The sequence below is a fragment of the Octopus bimaculoides genome, chromosome 11 (genome assembly GCF_046866305.1).
Source record: "Octopus bimaculoides isolate indiv1 chromosome 11, ASM4686630v1, whole genome shotgun sequence".
Lineage (NCBI taxonomy): Eukaryota > Metazoa > Mollusca > Cephalopoda > Octopoda > Octopodidae > Octopus > Octopus bimaculoides.
Window position 1 is genome coordinate 6498519 of NC_142938.1, and position 12500 is coordinate 6511018.

General features: G+C 37.0%; 1 protein-coding gene across 1 annotated transcript in view; it reads left to right on the plus strand.

Annotated features, from left to right (window-relative positions):
- Positions 1-774: 774 nt before the first annotated feature.
- The window catches only part of LOC106877153 (uncharacterized), an 11978-nt gene continuing 252 nt past the window's right edge, over positions 775-12500 (plus strand). Inside the window, exons 1-4 of the mRNA XM_089359273.1 lie at positions 775-1008; positions 8801-9093; positions 10258-10365; positions 11010-12500. The exon at positions 11010-12500 is cut by the window's right edge and continues 252 nt beyond it. Of these exons, the coding sequence (XP_089215399.1) occupies positions 993-1008; positions 8801-9093; positions 10258-10365; positions 11010-11165 (573 nt within the window). The 5' untranslated portion in view covers positions 775-992 and the 3' untranslated portion in view covers positions 11166-12500. The remainder of the gene's footprint in view (positions 1009-8800; positions 9094-10257; positions 10366-11009) is intronic.

A 12500-nucleotide genomic window follows, 5' to 3' on the forward strand; every position in this document is an offset into this window, starting at 1 on the left:
CTGTATGGTCACACAACTTGTTAAAAATAGCAATAAAATCTTCCTCAGATTACATCCTACCATTTATAAAGAGGGAAGACACCTTTTATAAATGCAATGGAAGATAAATAAAACTGGTTGATCATGGCTGGAATGCTTTTCGGTATAGAATTTTTCGATCAGGACCTAAGGAACAGAGCGTGAGCCTAAGGAACAACTCCGTAGTTATACAAACATATGAGAGCATGACAACACACTCACATACACGCACACACATACAAAGAGAAAGACCGAAACAGAAAGATAGAGAGAGAGAGAGAAAGAGTGGGAAAGAGAAAGTGAAAGAGAGAGAGAGAGGCATGTAAACCCGTTGAAATGAATATTACGCACGATTAATGACTAACAGAAAGTTACAGACTAACAGATAAATTCACACACACACACACATACACACGCGAACACTTGTGCACATAAACACACATTTAAACATGCGCGCGCACATACACACGCGACAAGCACGCATTTACATGGCTTTGATTTCGATTTCAAAAAGTGAACCAATCACATTTATGCAAATTATCACCAACTTTACCGCCTTCCGTAAAAAAAAAAAAAAAAAAATTAAATAAAAATATTATAACCAGAAAAATTAGTAAATGTTAATTTGCTATCAACAAGTTTGTTATCAACAGTTATCATTTTATTGTTATTATTATTATTATTTTATTGATTGTTTATATGATTGTGATAGTTACTTTAAAAAAAAAAAAATTTTTTTCTCTCTCTGTTAATCATCAGTTTATCAACTTTGACCCGGTCAAATTGTTCTTATTGGTTGCGAGAAAATAAATATTTACATCACTCTCAAAGTACAACCCATCAAAGTAACAGTGAATTTCTACTTGTGCCGTCTCTGATCAGACACGTTCGGTGAATCTTGCTTTGACACATAAGTGTTCTGTTCTCTAACAAAAATTACTTGAAAAGCTTATGAGTACCACCAACCACCGAAAATGTATAGTTCAAAAGGTAAATATTTACATTTTAGAAAATCAATTTTTATTTTTGTTAATATATTGTTTGTTTACTTTTTTATTTTTTAAATTTTATTATTTTTCTAAGCGTGTTTCTATTGTTGAACATGATCATTCATAGTCATCATCGTAACCATCTGCATGTTCGGACGGGACGCTGAATTGTCACGAACGGCATTTAATGCAACAGAACTTTAAACAATTCAAGCAGTAAAATAAATTTTAAGCTGTGAAGATGAAGAGAAGCCTTAACGTTTCGGACAAAACTCCTTGGTCGGAAAGAAATGAAACACTCACTAGTGACGCTGGATAAAATTGATAGAGAATCGCGAAAGAAGACATCAGAAAAATAAAGAAAAACTTCTGGCCGAAACGTTATTACTCCTTTCTTCTGAATGACTGAAGTTTATTCCACTAGTTGAACAACACTTTTTTTTTGTCTATTGATCTACGCAAATCACCACAAGTCTCTTCGGATTCTACGGTATTTAGTTTCGTTCTTCTATTAACTGATTTCAAAAATAGTCGCTATCGATTTTGGCTTTGTTGCTTTGGCAGAAACGGTCGAGTACTTAACTATATGTTTTTTTGTTTTATTCCTCTAAGTTTTAAGTTTAAATTTTCTGAGTCGATTTACTCTTTATCCATCTGGAGTTTCATAAAATAGGATCCAGTCTTTTTAAATCTATAAATATCACGGGCATAAAACTACAGAAGTATGCGCCTGAATTTGTTTCCTTATGGCTTTCTGAAAAGTGGATATATTGTTTTATGAAATTTTCTTCAGTTGATGTAGATTACGATCAAGTTGGAATTTTTTCTTTTTTGTGAAAAACATTTTCAGAGGTTGGGAGGGCGATAAGTTTCGGATAATTCACACACCTCGACTTTGTTTCCTCATGCACTTACATTACCAAAGACCCATTTTTCTGAAAGTTAGGAAGAAAAAGTCGACTCGTGTCAGGTATCCGAAACTTCCCACTTCCACGAAAATATTTCTGACTACAAATTCCAATATAATCGGAATTTACACGGTATGGAAGATATATATATATATATATATATATATATATATATTACATGTTTCAGTCATTGGACTGCGGTCATACTGGGGCATCGTCTTGAAGAAACAAAGTCGGGATTGTACGTGTGTGTGCGAAGTGCACATTTCTGTATTTCTGTAGTTATGTCAATATCACTGATGTGTTGTGTGCGTGCGTGTGTGTGTGTGTGTGTGTGTGAGTGACAGTATAGTCTAGTTATTAAAAGTTTTCTTTACAATCACGAATTTACAGGTTCGATTACAAAGCACATCATTTTGGTCAAGTGTCTTTTGTTATAACCGCGGTCGATCTTGGTCTCACGTGTGAAACTGGGCTGATAGAAACTGTTTAGAATCCCGTCGAATGGATTGTACATGCAATACCAAGGACCAGTCTTATCACACGTTGACACACAGATTCTTAAATGTTTATAAAGATATTAGCCATGCGTGTTTTGCAACTTCAGCAACCCACCTTGCCCTGACTGACAATTGCAATATTACAACGAGGGGAGAGAGAGAGAGAGAGAGAGAGAGAGAGAGAGAGAGAGAGAGAGAGAGAGAGAGAGAGATGAAGAGAGCTGTAAAGGTACATAAATCACTCAAGGATACCAGGAAACCCCAGAATGGCAGAAATTCAAAAGATAGTGCTCATGGGAACTGCCCATATCCTACGTAAAATACTGTCTCTGTAATCTCAAATTTTAAAACAAACACATAATTTTCTTATGTTTTCTTAAACATTCTCTAGAACAATATTAAGTACAAAACCAAGTATATGGCACTCTAAGCATAACACCAACATGAACTTCTAACTTGAGGTCTCTGGGTGAGACTTGGAGCCAACTTGTACAAATACAAAGCAAAAGTCAAATATATAATAATAATAATAATAATAATAATAATAATAATAATAATAATAATAATAATAATAATAATAAATAGGTTAGAAGCATACAATCTTATCTCTTCAACTCTCAGATTATTTGTAACACACACACATTGTTGCTAATTGTTAGAATTTAACAAATGTTATGAAAAAGGAAATTAGAATCGCACAGCAACCTGTATTATCACAAATGTACGGCTATAGTTAATCATATGATGACAGAATATACTGTTGTTGTTGTTGTTGCTTTTAGCTCTACGTTAGTCCTGATAAGAACGGCTTATCGAAAGGATACCAGCTATGATCATCTGTCTGTCTATTTGGCAGCCTCGTTAGTTCGTTTTTGCTGCTGCTACTGGAGTTTTTGTTGTTCCGAATTTTACCGAATAGAGTCTGACATCTGATTTGCTGTTTTGGATTAAACTTCGGTCTTTATTCAATGTTCCGATTGAGGATGGGTTTACTTAAAACTTATGAAACCCATTTTACTGACAGTTGAGAGTCACTTGTCTCTCGCTGGACGGAGCACCTTTCTTTGTTGATCCTACCACCAACGGAACAGTACATATAGAATACAAAAGTATTTTTTAAATACGCTAACTCGTGCGTATAACAAAAATATTCTTTTCTACACACACACACACACACACACACGTATATAACAAAATTGGTGAGTTGGTTCTGAAAGACTTGTATTATATGGTAAATTCGACGAAAACAGTATAGAGAACTTGCTGTGGGGAGTGAAAAATCCAAAGTTTCAGACAGAGTCCTTCTTCAGGGAAATGTAAACAAGAGAAGAATTATCGAGAGGCTGCAGAGGATGTAAAACTTTGCTGATTATCTTTAATTTTTTGTTGTCATCTTTTCAGTGAAGAAGGACTTTGTCCGAAACGTTGGATTTATGACTTAACCCTGGAAAGTTCACCGTACTTCTGTCGATTTTACATGTGATCAAAGTTTTACTGCCCAGTCTTCGGTCTGCTAACTGAATTATTATATGAATATACCTCTCTTAGTTTTGTCGTGTCTTGGGAGGGTCATTACGCTAATAATGATAACACGCACGGGTTCAGTATCACTTCTTTATTCCTAGTCAATTGGTTACATATCTAACCAACTAACTAATCGATCGTTTGTTGGTTAAACAATCGATCGGGTTGTTGTTTGTTAGTCAAAGCTATTTCGTTGCTGTTCGCAGCCTTTCAGTGACTTAGTCACTTCCTTTCTCGTTCCGAGGTCTGCTCTGCGTCTGTCTGAGAAATTGGCCTTATGCCTCTGTGTATATATGGTTGTGTGTGTGTGTGTTTGTGTGTTTGTGAGTATGTGTGTGTGTGTGTGTGTGTGTGTGTGTGTGTGTGTGTGTAGATGTTTGGAGGTGGGAAGGGTGAAAGTAAACAAAGGGTTTGTGTGTGTTTGTGTGTATGTATGTGTGTGTGTTTGTGTGTATGTGTGTGTGTGTGTATGTGTGTGTGTGTGTGTGTGTGTGTGTGTGTGTATAGATGTTTGGAGGCGGGAAGGGTGAAAGTAAACAAAGGGTTTGTGTGTGTGTGTGTGTGTGTATGCTTAATCTGTTATCGGTCCATTGTTTCTTTCCAAGGTTGTTGATTAATTTTGGATACGAAATCTAGGTACAATTAATACGCAACCAATAATTTATTACATCACGAATAGCGTTTGTTATTGCTGTGTGTGTTGTGTTTGTTGTTGCGTTTATTGTTGTTGTGATCGAGATGGATCTTTGTGTATAAAAGGCTTTGCAACCACGTGATTTCGGTTTCAGTTCCACTGTGAGACACCTTGGGTAAATGCCTTGCGTCAACCAATGCCTTGTGAGGAAATTTGGTTGACGGAAACTGTGAGGAAACCTGTCGTATATGTGTGTATTTGTATTTGTCACCCCATTATCGGTTGACAACCGGTGTTGGTTTAAATTCGCTTTAAATTTATATTTTACGAAGCGTCCAAATGTTCGTTGCACGACTGCGATCAGATCTCTGCTACATATTTAAAGTCAATTTAAAAAGCTTTGCGTTTTATTAAATGGTTCTTCCACGCCATAGTTGGCATTTTAAGTATATGAATAATATTTTGTTTGCATTTGTGATTATATCTTCTTCATAACTCACAAGTTCACAACAAGAATCTTGCAAGCCAAATACAAAGACGAAACAACATTCTTAAGTTTCAGAAAGTGTCACAGTACAATGTCCATTTATGGCTTCGTTATTGAAAACACACGTCTTTTATCGTCTCTAAAACTGATGCAGCTATTACAGAACATTCGCGATCTTTATCCATGTAATTAAAAAAATTATAAATACACTTACAAAGCATCGGATTGAGATTCCCTATTGTTTCCATTTAAAGTACATTTTATATTATTAAAAAATATATATAATCTTCTTTCCTCGCGCTCTTTCTCCTTCTATGTAATCCGAGCCGATTTACTTTGAACACAAATTGCTTATCATATCTTCAAAGGAATTTCTGAGAGCAAACTCTTGCTGACGTCATTACGAGGTAGGAGGTGGCAGTAACATTGCCTCTGCCCTAAATATTTCCTTGGAAATCGGTCATTTGAATCCAAGGCAGACAAAGTAGCAAGACAAAGTTAGTAGAGTATGAAATAACTCGCCTTAATCCTTATTATCGTTATTGCTGTCAAATATAATTCTGAAGCCTCTTACAATGTCTTTCAAACACAAAAACAATTCGTTCGCTGTTGTTAGTTTTCATAATGTATTGTTGAACGAAATATTTTTGGGCAGATGTTTTCAATCACAATTGGGTTTAACCGACTTTTACTTCGCTGCTGAAATCAATCATTATCTTAATTCATTATCCTTTATTTCTATTTTCATTCCTCTTTATAAAGAAACACGTTGTACTCTCAATTATAATACATTTGTTCGTTTATCAATATGATGATATCAGGGTCGGCATTTGTTTCGTTCAAATCATATCAAAGTAAGTGTTGTTTTTTGATTCTTTCGGGGTTGGGATAAGGATCGATAGAATAACGAACTAATGATGCCCCGGAGTCGATGCAATCCACTAATCCTTACCTTCCAAATTTTAACCTTGTGTCAGTGTTAGAAACAAATTTTAAAAGCAGTTGATTGGCCCAATCGCCGGGAGCGTCGGAGTCGGACAGTGTGCCTTGAAACATTTAGTTATTTTTGGCCCCTTTTTTTGTATTACAAATTGTTATTGCTGTTGTTGTTGTTGTTGCTTCTGCTTCGGCTGTTGTTGATGATGATGATGATGATGATGATAAAATAAATACTAGTTGAGTACTAGGGTCAATGTAATCGATTTAACCCCTCTCCTAAAATTACTGACCTTGTGCCAAAACCTGAAATCAATATTAGTTATAGGTTTACTTATAGAGTTATTAATTTACCGATACTGTTTTTTGTACATAATGTAAATGTGGTTTCTTTGTTGTAGCTTAATTAATAATGTTAGTGTTTAATTCTTCCTAGAATTAAGATTGAATGAATGTGGTGATATCTAAGGAATGTTTCTTCCCAAACAACACTTATTTTAGTGCTGTTGACACCGCCGGATTGAATGATACTGCCCAGGTGTCGAAACCATAATGATATCCACGGGGCAGCTGATGAAGGAGGCGTGTTGGATTGTTGATAAGGCTGTTATTGTATGTGCGGAATAGTTTTATAAGACATACATTTAATTATTTTCTTTGTTGCAGTCCGTTACTTATCGTATTTGATGGCATATTAAACATACATTTTTTCCCCAAAGAATATCTCAAAAAAAAAAAAAAAAAAAAAAGAGAAAATCGCTCCGTGTCTATATCTTAAGTTGGGCCTATATTACATGCATTAATGCTATTTTTCCTGAATATGTGCTGCTAAAATTGGGGTGCATTTATTATGCCTGTGCATCTTTTGTGCCTTTCAAACACGGTAATTTCATTGTTAGTTAATGCCATTTCATTTTATGTGTATCACTAACCCTAGTGAAAGATGTGAAAAGATCATTATAGTGTAAGGGAACGACCGTCGTCGGGGTCACCAATTGTAAGGGAACGACCGTGCGAACTCAAAAAAGGAGAAATGGTGACGAATGGAAGAACAGAGGACTCCTTTTATTTAAACGAGTCACACGGTCGAACATACAAATATATATATCAAAGATGATATACATGATATGTTATGCGACGATAACATAGATGACCAGTAATGAAAGACCACAACCGTATTAGATGAATAACAGAGATATTTATTATAGCGTTAAAGATGTATGTCTGTGTGAGAGTGTGAATGCGACATATAAGAACATAATCAAAGACAGGCCGTCATACAAAGAAAAGTGTGTATGTGAGTGATACATGTGTGTGTATGCGTATTATTACAGCAGATAGAAAGAGAGTCAATAACACGTGAGCAATTATACCAGATCGTTAGTACACTATAGGAAAAGTTCTGTATGTGAAAGTGAGGAGAGGCTGAGTGCGGCAGTGCTGATCACTAGTTGTGATGTCGTGGCATCGATGCCGGGCCGTGATTCTTGTTATACAGATGTTCATCGCTGGCTGAGAATTTCTTGTCTGTTTAAGAACTCTTGTCTGTTTATTTACCGTGGTGAAGCTGAGTCACCTAACAGAATCGAAGAGAGAGATATGCCGCGGAGGTTTGGCTTGGTGTACATAGTAATTCGTGTTGACGCTGGTAGAGATTGTTGCTGGTTAGTAGTAATCGTAGATTCGTGTTGGTCATGGCGATGATGCTGGATAGTAGTAGTAGACTCTTGTTGCTGATGTGGCGACGGCGGAGGTCATCGTGGCTGGACGAAGCTGCTGAAGTGGTCGCTGGAACTGCTGCTGTTGTCGTGTGGTACACGGAACAGTTCTCAAAGAGAAACTGGACCGAGACAAATTTGGTTGCCGAGTTAAAGCTATTTATAACAAATTATTGGCTCACCAGATGGTAGAAATATACTCTATCACGTGACCTTATTAGGGGCCGTGATTGGTCAGTTTGCGTTCTGGCGGGAAAGGTTCGAAGAAGTTGCCGATTCGAATAATGATCAGTCACGTGATGGACAAGGAATGGGTTCTCTACTACGCTCGCATTTATTTATATTTAAATGAGAAGATTGTATGTAATGGCGATAGTAGTTTGTATCTAATGGCGGGAGGTAGTTTCACGACAATAGCTAATATAATGCTCTCTTCTGAATAAGTAAGATCTAATGTCACTGTATCACTGCATCAGCCAGAGTATTGGCTGTGGTTAAACAACACCTGATCCCAATGCGCTTTCTCGCATTGTTGTGGCCTTCAAATGATGTCTTGTGAGTGGATTTGGTAGACGGAAACTGAAAGAATCCCGTCGTATACACACACACACACACACATGCAGTGTCCGTCTTTCGCTCACAAACCTTTAGTCGGCCCGGGGTTATCGTAGCAGATACTTGCCCAAGATGCCGCGCTGTTGGACCGAACCCAAAACCACGTGATGAGAAAGCTATCTTCTTAACCACACATTCTTGCCAGATATATTGTATACTGTTATTTTTAACCCTAAAAAGGCGGCAAACTGGCAGAATTGTTAGCACGCCGGGGAAATGCTTAGCGGAATTTCGCATTTTGCTACGTCCTGAGTTCAAATCCCGCCAAGGTCACTTTGCCTTTCATCCTTTCGGGGTCGATAAATGAAGTACCAGTGAAACACTGGGGATCGATATAATCGACTAGTCTTCCCCCAAAAAATTTCGGGCATTGTGCCTATAGTAGAAAGGGTTATTTTTAACCCTAAAAATTTGTCCTTTTCTATAAATAGATAAATAAATATATATTTTTATTCTCTTTCATTCTTAAAGAATCTTTTGGCGAGATGACTAATCTTGATTTCTGCCAAGGTTTGAAGAGCTATCCTTTTGTGGAGACGCCAGAACCTATGAAAGGTGACGTTTGTCCAGAAAACGACTCATATGATAATGACTGCGATAGCGAAAGAGATTCGCAACTGAAACAAGCCGTTGAGAAAGTAAACGAAACTGGAGACATGATTCACATTATAAAACAGGAATTGAAATGTCAGATATTGTACAAGAGGTTCCAGGAAGGAAAGAATGCTGTCGATACAGAAGTGAAACCTCCTGTGCAATACGAGGTAATTATAAAACATTTCTTATTTCGTCAATTATCTGTTATTAATCATTTATCTCTTGCTTGTTTCTGTCGTAGGACTGCGGCCATGCTAGGGCATCGCCTTATTAGGTTTTTAGTTGAAATAATCGGTCGTAGTATTTGGGTTCTTTTGCTTGTTTTATTTTTTTTATGTCTGATACTTATTCTGTCAGTCACTTTTTGACTAACCGCTAAGTTACTGGGACATAAACAAACCGACACTAGAGAGTCGCGTCACCGGGTGTTTACTCCACCACCGTTTCAGCAGTTTAGAGAGCGATAGTATCTGACGTACCCTCGACATCCTATATATATATAGATGAACCTTTTTTAACGATCCATCAAAAGGTTAAGGGACATTTTGATTTTAAAATCATTTTTATCATTGTCGAAGTCATCATCATCGCCATGACTCCCTTTTCTTTTATTCGGTGATGTCACTGCTGTCATTATTTTCACGGCGGTGGTGGTAGCGGTAGTGGCGGTGGTGGTGGTGGTCATCATCGTCATTATTATCAACGTCACCATCGTCATCATAGTCGGCATCATCGTCATCCTAATCATCATCATCATCATCATCATACAAGAATTTGTTTTCAATGTACGCTTGATTATTGCCAGTCGATTAGAACGACACTAGTACGCAATTGGTACTTAACTTATCGACCCCGAAAGGATGAAAGGCAAAGTCGACATCAGCGGAATTTGAACTCAGAACGTAAAGACAGACGAAATACCGCTAAGCATTTTGCCCGGTGTGCTAGCGTTTCTCCAGTTCGCCGCCTTTTTAAAAATTAGATCTCGATGGATTTTGCTGGCAAAATAATCCTTTCTACTATAGGCACAAGGCTTGAAATTTGAGAAGTAAGAGCGGTATTTTGTCTGCCGTTACGTTCTGAGTTCAAATTCCGCCGAGGTCGACTTTGCCTTTCATCCTTTCGGGGTCAATAAATTAAGTACTAGTTGCGTACTGGGGTCGATCTAATCGACTGGCCCCCTCCCCCAAATGTCGGGCCTTGAGTAGAAAAGAATTTAATTCCTTTCCTGCTAAAGTAACTGCAACTTCAGTTGTGGTCATTTCGCAGACCGTCTTTCAGTCGTACTGATGAGGTAAGCAGAAGTTATTTAATTCTTGTTTCTGTTGCAGCTACGGCCAGAAGAAGAGACTCGAATTTTGAGGAGACGAGAACAAAACAGGAAAGCGGCACAGAGATGCCGTCTAAGAAAGAAAAACAAAATGGAAGAATTGGAAGATGTAAGTTTTAATCACTCATGCTAAACTGGACTTGTGGGGCTGGTGGTGTTGGTGTTGCATGTCGTAGCTGTTGTTTAGCCCTAGGTCGATCTAATCGACTGGCCCCCTCCCCCAAAATTTCGGGCCTTGTGCCTAGAGTAAAAAAGAATATATATACATTTTTTATTTGTTGGTTAACAGGGCAACCAATGGTTTTATGTGAAGTGGTCTTCACAATTGTTTGAGCGTGTGTACACACACACACACACACACACACACACACACACACACAAACACACACACATCAGTGTATTTGGGTTACTGGTATACATCGTCATCATTGGGTTCAACTAGGTTAAATAGTGTGACTAGATTCTTGAAGATATGGGATTTCTAGTGTTATGTATGTATGTATGTCTCTCTCTCTCTCTCTCTCTCTCTCTCTCTCTCTATATATATATATATATATATATATATATATATATATATATATATATTTTCTGTCTCTCCGTCTGTCTGCTTGTCTATCTATCTTTCTAGCTAGCTAGCTACCTACCTACCTACCTACCTACCAACCTACCTACCAACCTACCTACCTTCTTACCTGCCTACCTTTCTGATTAGCTGTCTGTCTGATTATCAATTTATTTATTTATTTATTCCAGAATCAGAGATTTATGCTGAAAGAGAAAGAGAACTACGAACGGCTAATCAGCCAGTTACAGAAAGAGAACAACCAGCTGCGTTTATTACTACAAAACTACACAACGTTTTATCCGAACTTAAACTGGGGAGAAAACGTCACCTACCAGTGTACATAAACCTGACATCCTCTCTCCGCTTCTTTCTCCATTTTTCTTTCAAGTGTGCCGGAACTCTATAAAACAATGTGGTTTTTAGACTGTGCTGATGGAAGCAATGATCTCAACTTGTATATATTTATAACTTAACACTAGTCGGAAAAGCCTGACAAATACTGGTACCGTCACTGAAGTTTGGCTGTTTGATGCTAACAAATTCGGATTAGAATTCGGTGGTCGTGTTGTGGGGCAGCGAGCGAAAAGAACAAAATAACAAAAAACTTTTTTTTCTAAAAAAAAAATGCCTATATATTATATTATTAATGATTTCTGCTATTTCCTCTTAAAGACCACCGACATTAATTACAACGACAAATGACTAAAAACTAATTGCTAGCATAGTCGTGTTTTTTTTCTTCCTGGTAAATTATGTTCCTTTTTTTTTTCGTATAAAAAATTAATCCAATAATTATAGTTAAAACACAGTCGAATAATGAGCTTCGGGCTCAATCCCATTGAAACTTCAAGACTTCTTAAGGCAACTGGGAATCCCATGTAAGACTGATGTCTTGCAAAAAGCAGCCTTATTGGACACAGAACACCATCTTAAGTAAAGTATTATCTGTCTGAGGTCCTTGTTGTGACTTGACAGACGACTAAAGACTCCGGTGAATTTTTACATACACTATGTTACGAAGGAATAATAATAATAATAATAATAATAATAATAATAATAATAATAATAATAATAATAATAATAATAATAATAATAATAATTCTAACTGGGCCCCACCTGCGAGGTCATGCGCTATTTATCTTGATATGAGATCACCGTGTCAGGCACATATGGTTGTGATGCATGTGCCTGGTGTACCCTTATCAGACGGGTAGTCATGATGGGTATAATGGGCTTCGTATATTTTACCCTAGTGTCACTTTGATGACATGCACTGCTCTCTCACTCAATAATAATAATAATAATAATAATAATGATAATAATAATAATAATAATAATAATAACTATGATGATGATGATGATGATGAACATTTCTATGAGTACAAAAAAGAAAAGAAACATACGAAATAAGGGTGGACGGGTTAGAAGTATCAACCACCAAGCGCCGCTATTGGTGGTAATGGCACCGTTAAAGATCTGTACAAGTGTAAGTGGTGCCACCAAATATATCTACAAGAGACAGTGCTTCACAATGGAAATAACTGTACGAGTAAATGTTTATAGCAATGTACCGATGTATGTAATATATTGGCATTAATGTACGTTGAATAATCTACTCACACGAATGGGAAAAAAATTTAAGCATATTCCTGTAGCCACTATATACCTCCGCATTACAA